Genomic DNA, 14,122 nt, shown 5'->3' with positions numbered 1-14,122 from the left:
CAAGCCAGAATGTTCCGGAATCCCAGCAGAACTGCCTTGCTTCCTTTAAGAAGGAAATGTTACAGGATTCCAGCCTAAAGCCAAAATGTGAGACCTGTAAAGGGATCTTAAGATGCTACTGCGACATTCTGAAAGAAAAGCGGAAGAAGCCATACGTGTGTGAGGATTGTGGGAAAGCTTACCACATAGAAATGTACCTCCTGTTACACCAGAAGTCCCACTTCCGGGAACATCTCCACAAGTGCTCTTTCTGCGAGAAAAGCTTTGATAAACTTAGAGTGTTACAGAAACACATGAAAACTCACCCGGAACAGACCAAAAAACCCCCGGGGTCCTGGCAGAAAGCCAGCAGGTCACCGGCCCAAACACAACAGGTCCCCTTACACAGCTGTGAGCAATGCCAAGTCACCTTCCCCAGGAAAAACTTGCTAAGGATTCACATCCAGGAACACAAGAAAGTAAACTCGTGCTTGATATGTGGGCAGATCTTCCAGACCTCCGCTGAACTGAAGATACACTTAAAGGGGCACAAGAAACCCTACGAATGTACTGTGTGCGGAATGGTTTGCAGCAATAAGCCAGATTTCATGCTGCACCTCAGGGAACACACAGGGGAGCAGATATACAAATGTAAGATCTGCATGAAAAGTTACAGCAGGCTGCCCATATTTATCAAACATATGAATGTCCATATATCCCAGGATGTGCACGGCTCCCAGCTAATTATACCGGGAGAGGACATGCTGGAGCAAAGAGGAACCATACAAACCGTCTTCCATGGCTTCTCCCAAAGGGTGGAGGAGTTAGATGGAAAGGCCAGGAACTCCATGCTGGAGGTCAACACAGATACAGCGAAGGACAAAGAACATTTTACAGTTCAGAATGAATGTTCATCAGAATTTAAACCATTTAAAAAAGGAAAACTGAAAACATGTAAGAAATGCAAAAAAAGTTTCCGATACCAGGAATCATTCAGAAGACACAGAAAGTCCCACCAGGTCAGATTCACATGCAACCAATGTGGGAAAATCTTCCAAAAACTGATCAGACTTTACCTTCATAGACGTTGTCACCAGAACTACCGGCCGTACATGTGTAAGGTTTGCAGCAAAACCTTCAGCTTCAAATCTCTGCTTCTCCTGCACCGCAATACTCACGATTCTTCCGAGAGCCGGAGCCAATACCCTTGTGCCTATTGTAGTAAAGTCTTCCGGTCCCAAGCCAACTGCATCCTGCACCATAATTCCCATATTATTAAGCCTGACCCCGGGAGCCCAACATCCAGAGACCTCGAAAACTTCAGCAATATTCAGATTGCTCCATTTTCTGAGCCAAGTGCAGAGAAAAGGCCGATACCTGAAATGCCGGCCTCCAAGGATTACGTGAAACGGCTGTGCTACCGGCCCTGCGTACAAATGAACACTTCGTACCAAAGACCGTTGGTAGAATTTAAAAAGGAAAAAGTAAATTGCTGAATGTTTAGTGAGTTGTCGGTGATATCTCAACGTCGTCTGACGATCCACTGCTTGCAGTGGACAGTTGTATTATGTTGAGGAGTAACGATACCCCATAGGCACACGGTCTGTGTGTTCAGGAATGGGGGAGGGGACCATGGTCTGCCCTTGTGGTATGTATTGGATCTGTACATATCTAAAGGGGTCTCCTGTATCTTGATGGTCATATATTTGTATTGGTATATATATTCCAATACAAAGGACGGGGAAGCGTTTCGGTTACTGTGAAGGAAAGTGTCCAGTTTGGGACGATACTGGATCTTTATTTGTGTTCTAGGGCCTTTTATTACCCCTCATTGGTTAAGTTTCACTCAGCATGACAATATTGCTGCACATTCACTGTCATTGGATAAATGGCTGGCTCTTGGTGAAAAATGACCAAAGCCAATAAATCAAGACCAGGCTGTATTTAAAGCAGAGCTCCAGTTACAAATAAAATCCCTTTTTTTTCCCCTGGAACTTCCTGTGTTTTCTATTTCCTTTGGTCTTCCAGCTAGCCTAGTGAGGGGATGATGGACATTCTGCCAGGGCTGAGTAGTGCCCATATAATGTGTGGTTGCTTCTTTAGTACTATAAGCCCAACCTGTGTGATGATGCGCCCCCTAGAGGAAGGAGGGATGTAAAGCAGGCTGGGCATAAAGACAGGTCCTTCTTAGGAAATGGGACTTTTTTGGAAGTTACTAGGAAAGGGCGGAGCTTTGGGTATATGTTAGGACGTGGTACCCTTTTCTGTCTGTACGGGAGGGGGGTAGATACAAAATCCAAAAAAGTTATGCTTTAAAAAAATGTGAAACTAAATCTGAGAATGGCACATAAACTTTTCCTGTGATTTAAAGGTATTCACCTCATTACATTTTTTGGGGGGATTCTCCCTCACTTTCTGTCCCAGTGACACCAGTAATAACCGGACCTTGTCACCGGGACAAGAAAGCACAGACACTAACTTTTCGATTTGGGCTTCATCTAACTACATGACCCAGAGTGAATTACTGTGTGAAAGCTGCTTCTGAGCTCAATCAGTCTTGGCCTATTTATAAGAGATCACTAAATATTATATTCTACTACAAATCCCAGCGGGGTTATCACCATATTGTGTCAGGGTGCTGGGGAAAGGATTCCCTGACAAATTCTGCCAGCAAGGCCTCCTCTGATTGGTTGTCAGCGGAAATGGAGCAGAAAAATTTCCCGCCGTTCAGATATCGGGATTTAATATTTTGGCTGGCTCCATCTCTTCTCCATTTATTTCACTTTACCATTGTAATCTTTACTATACTGACATTTTCGGAAGTGATCTGCAGCCGTGAGCTGATCATTAGAAGCAGCGATGGTTAAGAAAAGGGAAAACTTTGTCACAAGGTGACAACGTATCTCAGGTCATACATTGTGGATCACCAATCCTCACATGTGCCGGCTGCATTCCTTTTCCTCATCCATTGAGGGACACAAAATCTTTTACTGCCACCTACAGGGTAATTGTCCTGCAAGGATTGCCCCTCTAACTCCCAGCATGCCTCAGTCCTAGGAGAATGTTTTACTTAAGTGACCCTCCTGTGTGATAACTGGACACCTGGAAGTGTTTGGAGTGCGGTCCCACTCCTCTGTGGCTTTGACCTTGCACAAACATAGGGTCTGCAGGTAGTAGAAGGGTGATCCGGGCCCTAGCTGGTAGTAGAGGGGTGATCTGGGGCTGGCTAGTTTGTCGGGGTCCAGGCCTCCTGTAGCTGGTGATGTAACGCAAAGGTACAAGACTTTAATTTTCCTTTCATTTCATACAAGAAAAGTGCGCCAAGTTTTATATATTTAGAAGAGTGAAAGGAACGAAATAAGCAAAGTGTTTTGTGAAGGTTCACATGGGCTATGTGGGGGGCAGCAAATAACAGTTGTCAGTGTTACGGTATGGGATTACAAGACAGGAAGTGGGTTATCCAGAGAAGAATGACCCTTCCCAGGGTCATGTGACTCGGTTCTGTTCTTTGAAATGTTTATTGGTGTCTGCCAGGGTCACATCTAACCTTTCTGATGCACTGGTGATGCCACAGGCTGCATGGTGACCCCTTAGAGAAGATTTGTACCTTTTTCCAGTTTCATATGCAATAAAACATTTTGCAGAGTTGTTGTTTCTTAAGTTTTTTTACTAATTTATTATGTTTACATCACATTTATTACAGCTTAGACCTAGGATATGGGATTTCTAGAGCACTATGGGCTTCCTAACCTCAGAGCAATGCAGCCATCATTCTCTAATCAAAACCTTGGAGAGAGGGGGAGGAGTAATTTCTGTAATGGGGGAGTTACTTCTGAAGGAAAGGGAGGAGTCACAGTTGTAGTAGAGGGAAGGGGTGGGGTAACTGCTGTAGTGGCGGGAGAGGGTGGGGCATTTCAGAGAGGGAGAAGTTACAGCTGCAGTGGAGGGAAGGGTGAAGCATTTTTCGATGGGAGGGAGGAGTCACTTCTGTAGTGGGGGAAGAGGGAGGAGTCACAGTTGTAGTAGAGGGAAGGGGTGGAGTCACTGCTGTAGTGGAGATAGAGGGTGGTGTCACAGTTGTAGTAGAAGGAAGGGGTGGAGTCACTTCTATAGTGAAGGAACGGTGTGAAGCATTTTTGTAGGAGAGGGAGTAGTCAACATCTGTAGTGGAGGAAGGGGGGTGTTGCATTTCTGCATGAGAGGAGAGAGCTTGCACTGTGTATATGACACGACTCTGGAGCTGGAGTACAGAAAATATCTGTGTGCAGTATAGGCGAGTGCCAAGGTGATGACACAGAATTTCTCTATGTACCTTTAAAGCTGTGCTCAGTGGGTGGGGCTATAACACCCTGCAGTGACAATGAGGACATCTTGTGGCAATGCAAAGGTATAGCCAGGCACGAATCTAGATTGAAGGATGGTATTGCAGCTTTCTTTTTTCTTGGAAAAAGAAAAATGATCAGAGAATTAGACTTGAATGTTTTAGAACAAAACTATGAATAGTGATGACCATCAAAGAGCCGTAAACAATTCAGATAGTGCTTCTTTACAACCACAATAGTGACCTGCATATGGATTAACCTGAACTGATCCTCTCCTATCTTCTTATCGCTCTGCTGTTCCCTGAACTGCTCAGAACATATTTTTTTTTATATAATATCATACAGAGACAGAACAGATATAATAATCTACATCTTAAATCTGGGGGGACAAATTCTTCCACAGCCCAAGTCACACAGAGGGGAAAATAAACCGTGTAATGCACGGAAAAGCAGGACCACTAGGGGGCGCAATGGCTTGCTTAGAGGTGGTGCGAGCCCGGGAAGGGCCAAGGCACAGAGTCTAAGCAATAACCAGGTTTTCTCCAGAGCCTCTGATGGTGGGGATGTTGCGCCCCTGGTTACTGCCAAGGTGGATGGCAATATACACGGTACCAAATCACAAACCAGGATAGTTGAGAATAGCCGGGGTCGAGGCAGGCAGCAAGCAAGAGAGGTCAGGTCACATGCCAGGGGACAAATACCAGGGATCCAGGAGAGAGACACTAGTGACGGGCCACAGGTGATACAGGAATATCCACTGACTGGAACAGCACAGGGAAGTTGGCTGGGAACCAACACACTGGACGATGGGAGGTTAATACAGTAACTAGACAGAGGAAACTGAATTAGGCACCAGGGGACCAGAAACTAGCTGAACCGGGTCTCGGCCCAATGAAGACACGTTGCACAAACCCAGAGTGCAGTCTGTGAGCTGGCTAAATACCCAGAGCTGGTAAGAGGCTATCTTGGAAAGACACGCCCAACGTCAGAACGTGAGGAAGAGGTAAGTGTGACAAATTGTAGAAGTGGCTCGCAGTGATATTGTACAGACATCGGCTTTTATAGGTTTGGGGGTTTACTTAACCCAAAAAATAAGTTTTAGTAAAAATTTTTCTGATTTTTTTGTCATGTTATTACAAATATTCGCTTCAACAGCAAATATCACTCAGCAGCTCCAATTACACACATTGTATAGTGATCCCTCACTCCCTCCCAACCTGGTGGGGTTAGAGAAATATCGAATGGGGAGGGGGAAGTGTATGGCAACTCAGGAGGCATCTTCAGGACTTCTGCAAATGTCAAGATATGAAAGAACTTTCCATGTGTGATTACAAAATCTAAGAATAACAAAGAAATAGTAGCAAAGCTGCGTGGGCTGTTCCTCGGTTCTTCTCAAATAGCAAAGTGAGGTGTCCATTGATCACGGTACAAAAGTAACCCCAGCCAATGGAAGCAGAAAATATAACATCAGAATCCCTGAATTGTTTGTACAGAAACCAGGCCGTAACAAGCGAGAATTCTGTGTTACAGACGGCAGAGCAACCACAAGGCCATAAACGTTTGGAGGAGTTTGCAAGTTGAGGAGGCGTCATAGGTACAGATCTAGATTTTCAACTACGATCCTGGATGAATATAGGGAGTGAAAGAGCTGAGCCCCGGTGGTGAAAAGTACGGCCAGATCCAGCAGGATGTTGAAGTTGATGAGGCTCTAACATGCAATCCAGCTGATTGGGTACCAGAAAGGGCTCCAAGCTGGGAAAGGCAAAGAAATCAGCAAGCGCTACAGGAGCCTTTGATAGAAATGAAACTCCATGGTTTCTTGTAGGATGGTGTTGGGTCTATTTATCGCATACCAGGGATCAGTTTGAAATATTTAAAATACTTGAAGAGGTCATGTTGCCTTTTGCTGAAGAGGAAATGCCCTTGAAATGGGTATTTCTAAGAGACAATGCACCAAGAGACCAAAACACACTAGTAAACAAGCAACGTTTTGTTTCCAGACTAACAAGATTGACATTACGGAGTGGCCATACAACTAAATATTGGTTCAGTGATTAAAAGGAAAGTAAAATATAGAAACATTTCTCAATTTATCCAGTGAATGCAGGCACTGCTATTAATCTGAACAGCCTGATATTCCCTTTTCCGAACAACTTCACGTCAGCACACATCAGGGTACCGTATAAGACGCTCCGGAATATAAGACGCACCCAATTTTAAAGGAGGAAAATCTAGAAAAAAAAGATTCTGAAAGATTATTCCCCTTCTGACCACTCATAAGCCATTCATACCGGTATTCCCCTTCTGATCACTCATGTGCCATTCAAATTCCCTTCTGATCACTCTGTGCCGTTCAAATTCCCTTTCTGATCGCTCTGTGCCGTTCAAATTAACCTTCTGATCGCTCTGTGCCGTTCACTTACCTTTTTTTCCACTGTACGGCAGTTAGGACAGGGATCAGCAGGGGGTGGCTTCTTTCGCTCTGCACTGCAGCCAGGAGGAGACACACGCTGCAGCCAGGGAGGAGAGGAGACACACGCTGCAGCCAGCGAGGAGAGGAGACACACGCAGGATCGGGTATCGGGTATCTTTTTTTAATTATTTTATAACACGGTATTTGTCGTATAAGATGCACCAACTTTTCCCCCCCAGTTTTGGGGAAGAAAAAGTGCGTCTTATAGGGCAAAAAATACGTACGGTAATCCCTTTGCACTCCCACTTTCAGGACCTAACCTAACTAGATACGTTTAAGGTGGTCCATACACCTAGTGTTGCTTCATTTTTCCTCCTGTGTACTCTCAGCACTGGTATAGCCACATACCTGGCTGGAGTAAATCTCTGGCTGTTCAATGTCTAGGTGAAGGCCTCCGGTATGGTAAACCTGCTAAACCTTGGAGGGGAGTCCCTTGCTGGTCCCTCGAAGCATATATAGTGCTCAATAAACTTAGGCCACAAATCTTCACACTCCAACTATGGCTCAGAGGTATGGTAATCTCTCTACATGTTTGCATAATTAATCCTAAAGTGTTTTTTGAAGGAGCTGATTTTTTTTATCATCTTCAATTGGCTTAGGTGCCTGTGGTGATCCTAAAGTAACTGAGTGTTCAGGTCCTCTTCATTTCAAAGTTCTTGTTCCCACAAGTTCCCCTGTTGCATCCACAAAAAGCAGCATCTGCCAGGATCTTGAAAGGAAAGGTGGTTGCACCTAGGCTGCTCTGATTGGGTGCCGAAAACACATATGACAGCTAGGAAAACTATTACCAATGCCATCTATATTCAAGCTTTGCAATAATTTAGGCCTTTGCTATCTCCTTGCTAGTAGGGGTTCTATGATGTATTGGCTAATACTCTGGACTCTAAATCTAGCAATCAGAGTTCAGAACTCTGTGGGACCTTTTTGGATTGACATCTCTTTGATTCCTAGATTAAGCCCACAAATGCAACTTACTCCGGAACTTCTTCAGATGTAGGACTTGGGTCCAACACACTGAAAGGTCAAGGTTCAAATTTCCCATGGCTCTCCAGTTACTGTTGGTCACCTATCTTCATTCACTCAATTTCTTATGGTAATTGCAGAGGATTATTCCTCCAGGAAGCTAGATCACTGGAAGGGGACCATTCTTGTGCTCCATTTTGCTCACGGACACATTCAGACCAGGGCCAAGGAAGACCTTTTCATGGCTGTCATTGTGGCCAAAAAAGTTTGAGAGATTATCTTAGGTGCCCAACAGCCTTCTGGCACCTTTCTTTTCAGAAGGGGCAGTTAAGTTGACCATGCTTGTCCTCAGCCCGAAGGTTACACCACTCTTTCTTTCTACCAGGAGACTGTGTTTCACAGTTGATGGTTAACAAGCTTAAAAACTTAACATCAGCAGTACTCTCCAAGAGTATTTGAATGCCTTGGCACCTACTGTGTATGTCATCCAGAAAACCTTTTTTCCCCCTGAAAGATTCCAAAGAATTAGTGTCCTCAGTGTCTCCTGGATTGTCTAAATAATGTGCATAGTTAATCAGGCAAACGATTAGAAATCCTTTTAGGGATCATTCTATTCATAGCATTTCCACTTCCTGTGCAGCGGCTAGTGAAGTGTTATTGGACATTTATGATCTCGTGCTCACACATTGTGTCATTACCGCATTGAACTGGCAGCTTTAACTACTGTTCGTGTCAACAACAAATATTTTCAAACCTCCCTCCCTTGGTGTGCTTTGTAATTCCTGTCTTGAGTTAACATGGAAAACTATGAAACTATGTAATATTTCCTTTTTCTTCACTATCTGTAAAGGAAAAAACACAAATTTGATAAATGCTTCATTATTATATCGTTTGGAAAAGGATGGGTAGAGTTCCCAATGCATTTGTGTGTAATAAAAGCTATTAGGATTTTCAGCTTTTATACATTGCTATTATTCTGAACACAACTGTAAGTGATTCCTATCTCACTATCATTTAGGGGTTGAGCACTTGTTGCATTAGAATTATTCTCTGGGACACATCAGGCAAAAGGTTGGATCCCCTCAATGTCTATTCACATTCAGATCAGAAGTGATCCCTACAAAAAGCCGAGTTCCCAGGTGGTTGAAAATATCAGCAAGAGCTTTTAAGTCTTCTGATCTTCTGCCAAGCTACAAACTCTCAATTGTGTCTGCAGGAAGATAAATCCTCCAAGCCAAGTAAAAGCCCTGACGACAAAGAATTTGCTGTCAAGCAATAGCTATGGAATCCAATGGAGGAGACCACACAGCCAATGGCTGCAATGTGTTGAGCTACGCCACCAAAGGGGAAGCTGCATTCAGGTCCAATGGTGGGTGGGAGGTGTAGATAGCAAGAGCTGACTGGGTGTCCTGTGAATGCTCTGTCCTTCCTCCTGTGTATGGGCATGATGGGGTAACAGAAATGCTGCCAAGAATCACTAAGAAGCGCGAGGTGAGCTCCAGCGAGAGCTCTTACAACCCCCCCTGGCATGGGCAGTGATAGCAGACGGGTGTTGCACAATCGTGTTGGAGGTATGCATATGCGAATAGAACCAATATGTGATACCAAAGTAGTGAAGGTGACAGGTCCTCTTGAGATGGTATCAGGAGGCCTCACCTAGTTTCCCAATCTGTACTTGCCCTTTTACATTTCTGTACATTAGAGACTTTGACAGAGAGAAACCCAGAAGTGGTAACAGATTTGAATGGAGACTTCTGAAACGTACACTACACGCAAAGCTCAACATTCACCTGTGAGCTGCTACCTCTGCACCATTCTATAGGAACTGACCAACTCGGGCACCGTGTGCATAGGAGAGTCACCGGGGTCTCTTTGATGTATTATCGTTAATGGAGGTTTTTTTATGAATTCTTCTATTTGTCCAGCTGTCATAGCAATCCCACAATTACTAGGACAAGCAAGCTGACCCGGATTTGTTGATTTCGCGATCCATGTTTACATGGTCAGGTACTCAAATGTAGCAAAAACAAGAGCCATGAGATCTGTGTTCTGTAAAAGTTGTCAGTAATCACAACTCAACAAAATAAAAAAAAAAAAATACCCCTATTGCTGCATAATACCAGCACTAGGGAGCCCTTTGGATGTTCAGTATACTCGGCTCCTTCAGTGTCATGCATAGACTATGGCTGTGGCTTGTACGAAACAGACCGATTCCATATACTCCCAAGTACACAGAACTCTTCCAGAATAAAGGACAGAGATGATATTTGATTCATGCCCATTACTCTGTATTTTCTTAATACTGGGCCCGAGATAATCAAGGTAGTAGAAGCAGAGGACCAGAACAGCAACCGAGCAAGACTTATATTATAGGAGGTCAACAATGGTAGCTCATATCATCTCAGTATAGGTTCTCTTTAAAGCTGATATCTATCCTTTTTGTTCACCAGAAAGCCACAATCCAACCCCAGACCATCAGTGTCCATGTCTCTAAATGCTTTACCTGGACACTTCCTGTTGTCTGTCCAGTAGCAGGGTCCTCAGAATATAAAGGGGAGTCTGCAGAATTGACAGGACTGTCTGGCATGAACACATCGGCTAAATTAAATTAGCAGTCTCCCGCACTTAAAACTGTGCTAAGAAAAACTGCTTCACAAGATAAAACAAAACAAAAAAAAAACATACAGTGCGGCCTAAGTTAGAGGGGGTTACTTTGGTCAAGAAGTTTTCTTCCACTTTGCAGAATATGTGAAGCTGAGTATTTACCCCTCATTTTGCATTGCCTAGAAATATGAAGGGTCGTCTTCCTTAATTTGCATTGGCTGCATGTACAGAGAGAGTACCTACCCCATCCATCTTCTCTCCTTGTACAGGTCTCCATTGCTGTAAAAGAAGAGATGTTTATTTCCTAATATATAAATATGTTGAAAAGAAGAACGTACCTCGTTACCTGCTTTGCGCCGCTGTCCTCTGCAGCATGGCCGACACTATCATCCATAGACAAACCCTGCCTGAGTCTGTATAAAAGGGAGAGAAACACGAACACACAATGAATGGCATTTTAACTGTTTATTTCTGGATTGTAATGACAGTTTTTTTAAAACATTAAAAAAATGGACCCTTTCCAACAACTAACTCATCATTAAATCAGGACCACACTAACTGCTAACATCTTACACGTTTGCACAAAAGTATATTCCTGTGTCGAGCGATGGGACATAATAACTCCTCCTGTTTCAGCCAATCAGGGTATTTTTTTTTCCAAGGCCTGGCCTGTGGGTTTTCCATCGGTGCACTCCATGATTTTCAGTCTATCTAGATTAGAGATGTTCAACGCTCTTGCTGTAACTTGCATGCAGAAATTTTGAAAACTACGTGCGAGAGATGATCGCCTCACAATTTTTTTTTCCGTTTTTTTGTTTTTAACATTCTATACTGGTAACATAGTATATATACATAATACGCACAATATAAATGTGTGTACAGAATCCCTTTCCATAAATGGCAATGAAGCCACTTTTGTACAAAACAAAACAAAAAAAAAAAAGCGTTCGGATAAAGCCAATAAACTTTCCGGGTGAAGGTTGGAAAAGGCAGATATTGAAAATGTAAAAAGTCGTAAATTTCTAGCTTTAAAAATTAATTGAGGGGTTTTGGCTTCTCGGCATTCTGCATGTTGTGAACTCGGATGTGAGCCAGTAAGGTCTCCTCTTTGTTGAAGCTCCGCTCACACAGGTTGCATGGGAAAGGTTTATCAGGCGCGTGTGTGGCCTGGTGCGCCATCAGCTGCGTTTTCAGAAAGAAGCTCTCGCTGCATTGGGTGCATTTGAAGGGCTTAGTGTCTGTGTGCACTCCCTCGTGGGTGATAAGCAGGGACTTGTCGTTGAAGCTCTTATCGCAGTGTCGGCACTTGTACGGCTTGGGTTTTAGGTGGCATTCTCCATGGGCTTCCAGACTGCTACGGTTGGGGAACCATTTGTTGCAGTGGTTACACTTCTGAGGCTTCTCCCCGGTGTGGGTTCTCTTGTGGGCCACCAGAAGGGACTGGTCATTGAATTTTTTCTCACACTGGTCACAGTGATAGGGTTTGCCCTCGCGGTGAATGTTGCTGTGAGCAGCCAGAAGCGCCGGCTTGGAGAAGCTCTCTTCGCACACCGGGCAGGGATAGGCAAGTTTTCCAGTGTGAATTCTCTGATGGGCTTCCAGGATGGATTTGTCTCGGAACCGTTTCTCACAGTAGTTGCACTGGTGAGGCTTCTCATCCAGTAGAGGGCTGTTACTGGCGCTTGAGTTGGAGCTTTCGGTGGGCGTTCGGCTCGTTTGTGGACTTTCGAAGCGGTTTGGTTGTGGAGTTTCGAAGCGGTTATTTGGCATATGCTGCCTACGATGAACCATGAGGTCAGATTTATAAGAGAAATGAGCGTTGCAGACATCGCACGCGTGGCCTTTCTCATTCTTATGGATGCGGCGGTGGGCTTCCAAGGCGGAGCTATTCTTGAAACATTTCTCACATTCAGAGCAGTAATACTGACGGCGCCTCCTCAGGTTTCTCCCGTGTGTCGGAGGAGAATAATCACTGTCCTCTACCTCATCCTCAACATTCTCATCTTCTACATACTCATCTGGGCTATCCTCCACCCGGACCCTTTTTACTGAACGTCTTTTACGTTCATCTTCTTCCTCTTCTGGGTCAGGCTCAAGATAGACATCAATAGTTTCCACAGGGCTGTCGTCTTCTTCCATATTTGTTCAAGCAAAACCTATTCAAAAAGAAAGAAAATAATGAGGACTAATGAAGACTCCGATGACAGGCAGCATGTAGCATTGTGATGGCTGCCAACAGTCATGCTCTATTGCTGCAATTCTGCAAATCCTAGTGATTGCATACACACATACCATATACATAAATAATTAAACACAGGCAGGTGAAGCAGAAAGCTGTAAAAGCTGAACCAGAAATGTTTGGCTTTTCACTGCTGTAATTTGTTTCTTGGTCACAAAATACTTTTCTTCTTTCATTCAAAACCATTATTGTATTTCACCTGTGCATTTACCCGTATGCCTCAGTCCCAATCTTGTTCTCTTACAAAGAAGTAATTTCTTATATTTGGGTTCTAATATGCCACCATCATGTTTGCCACTCAAAGAACCACCTTTATCTGCAATAACTTGGCCTTAAAAGAATATAGACACATTACCATGCCTTCAAGATCAGCCAACACTGCAAATATCACTTAATTCCTCTCCACACAATTACTAGACAGAAGTATCACCCCACATTCATGCCTAGGACACGTATACCATGCAAGTGTGGTTGTGAATATATGAAGAAACTGATAAAAATGCATTCATAAATACAAATATATTACCGCACTTTCTCACTATGTGTTTTAAAGGGAAATTATACAACCAAAACATTAGAAGCTGTGCAGACAACTCACCCCATAGGGCATATTACAACGTGACAGCTTCAGTGGGCAGAACGATAGATCAGGGAACTATGAAAGTGTTACCTGGCTCTGGTGGTCACTTTGTAGTGTATGTTATCGGGGCGGTGCAAGTATTACAGGTTTAGCAGTAGAACTGTTTGAGCGCAACAAAAATGTGGTTTACACATGAATATACAATGAATAGTAAAGATCTTTAATGTGAGATGCTTCTCCCCTGCTCCTAGATCGTAAGCTCTTCAGGGCAGGGTCCTCCCCTCCTCCTGTACAGTACTGCATAATATGTTGGCACTATATAAATCCTTTTTAATAATGATAATGTGTGTGTGTGGCCTGAGGGCTGTTGTATCGCTTTTTAATATGCCTCTGCTGGACTGTCCAATGCAATATTTTTGTAGAAATGATGCAAACCATAACCAGATACTTACAAGGCTGACTGCAAGAAGTAAAAGCGTGAAAGTTTCCTGCAATAACCAGAGAGATTATCTGTGGAAAGAAAGAAGAGATTAGACAGAATTCCTAGAATTAACCCATAACTAGCAGCCAACATGAAATGCTTGAGAACCCTCCATAACCACAAAACCTATAACTGAACAGACCAACCAATCAGCTGCCAGGACGAATAACCCCTAATGTGACACTTTTCTGCTACACAGAAGATACCCGGATAATAGAAGGAATCCTGAATGATATCAGATATGACAGGTTCACTTTCTTATAACAAGGGAAGGTAGTACGAGATGCCAAAATACAGTCAGCTGGCCCAGTACATCCCAGGAGCCCCTAAACCTCCAACAGAAAATCTGACTAGAATGCTTTAACCAACAGGACATCGAATTACACCTACAAACGTTAGTGAAGGGCTTTGTGTTTGGCCAACTTGCATAACAAACCTGATTGCATATATATCAATAATAATAATAATAATAATAATAATA

General features: G+C 43.6%; 2 protein-coding genes across 3 annotated transcripts in view; one reads left to right on the top strand and one right to left on the bottom strand.

The window, feature by feature from the left end:
* Nucleotides 1-3,624, top strand: part of LOC140331779 (uncharacterized) — a gene marked incomplete in the record, with an annotated part of 29,588 nt that extends 25,964 nt beyond the window's left edge. The window contains 1 exon segment of the mRNA XM_072413056.1: nt 1-3,624. Within this exon segment, the coding sequence (XP_072269157.1) occupies nt 1-1,475 (1,475 nt within the window).
* A 7,167-nt stretch (nt 3,625-10,791) lies between these two features.
* The window catches only part of LOC140331778 (uncharacterized), a 23,735-nt gene continuing 20,404 nt past the window's right edge, over nt 10,792-14,122 (bottom strand). For both annotated transcript variants that reach the window (XM_072413055.1, XM_072413054.1), the window contains exons 2-3: nt 13,613-13,670; nt 10,792-12,497 (exon numbers count right to left, since the gene is read on the bottom strand). In XM_072413055.1, coding sequence (XP_072269156.1) covers nt 11,377-12,480 — 1,104 coding nt within the window. In that variant the 5' untranslated portion in view covers nt 12,481-12,497; nt 13,613-13,670 and the 3' untranslated portion in view covers nt 10,792-11,376. The remainder of the gene's footprint in view (nt 12,498-13,612; nt 13,671-14,122) is intronic.

Source organism: Pyxicephalus adspersus, chromosome 5 (genome assembly GCF_032062135.1).
Source record: "Pyxicephalus adspersus chromosome 5, UCB_Pads_2.0, whole genome shotgun sequence".
NCBI classification, from domain to species: Eukaryota; Metazoa; Chordata; class Amphibia; order Anura; family Pyxicephalidae; genus Pyxicephalus; species Pyxicephalus adspersus.
Note: the sequence above shows the minus strand (reverse complement) of the source record. Positions and strands in the feature narration are given on the sequence as shown.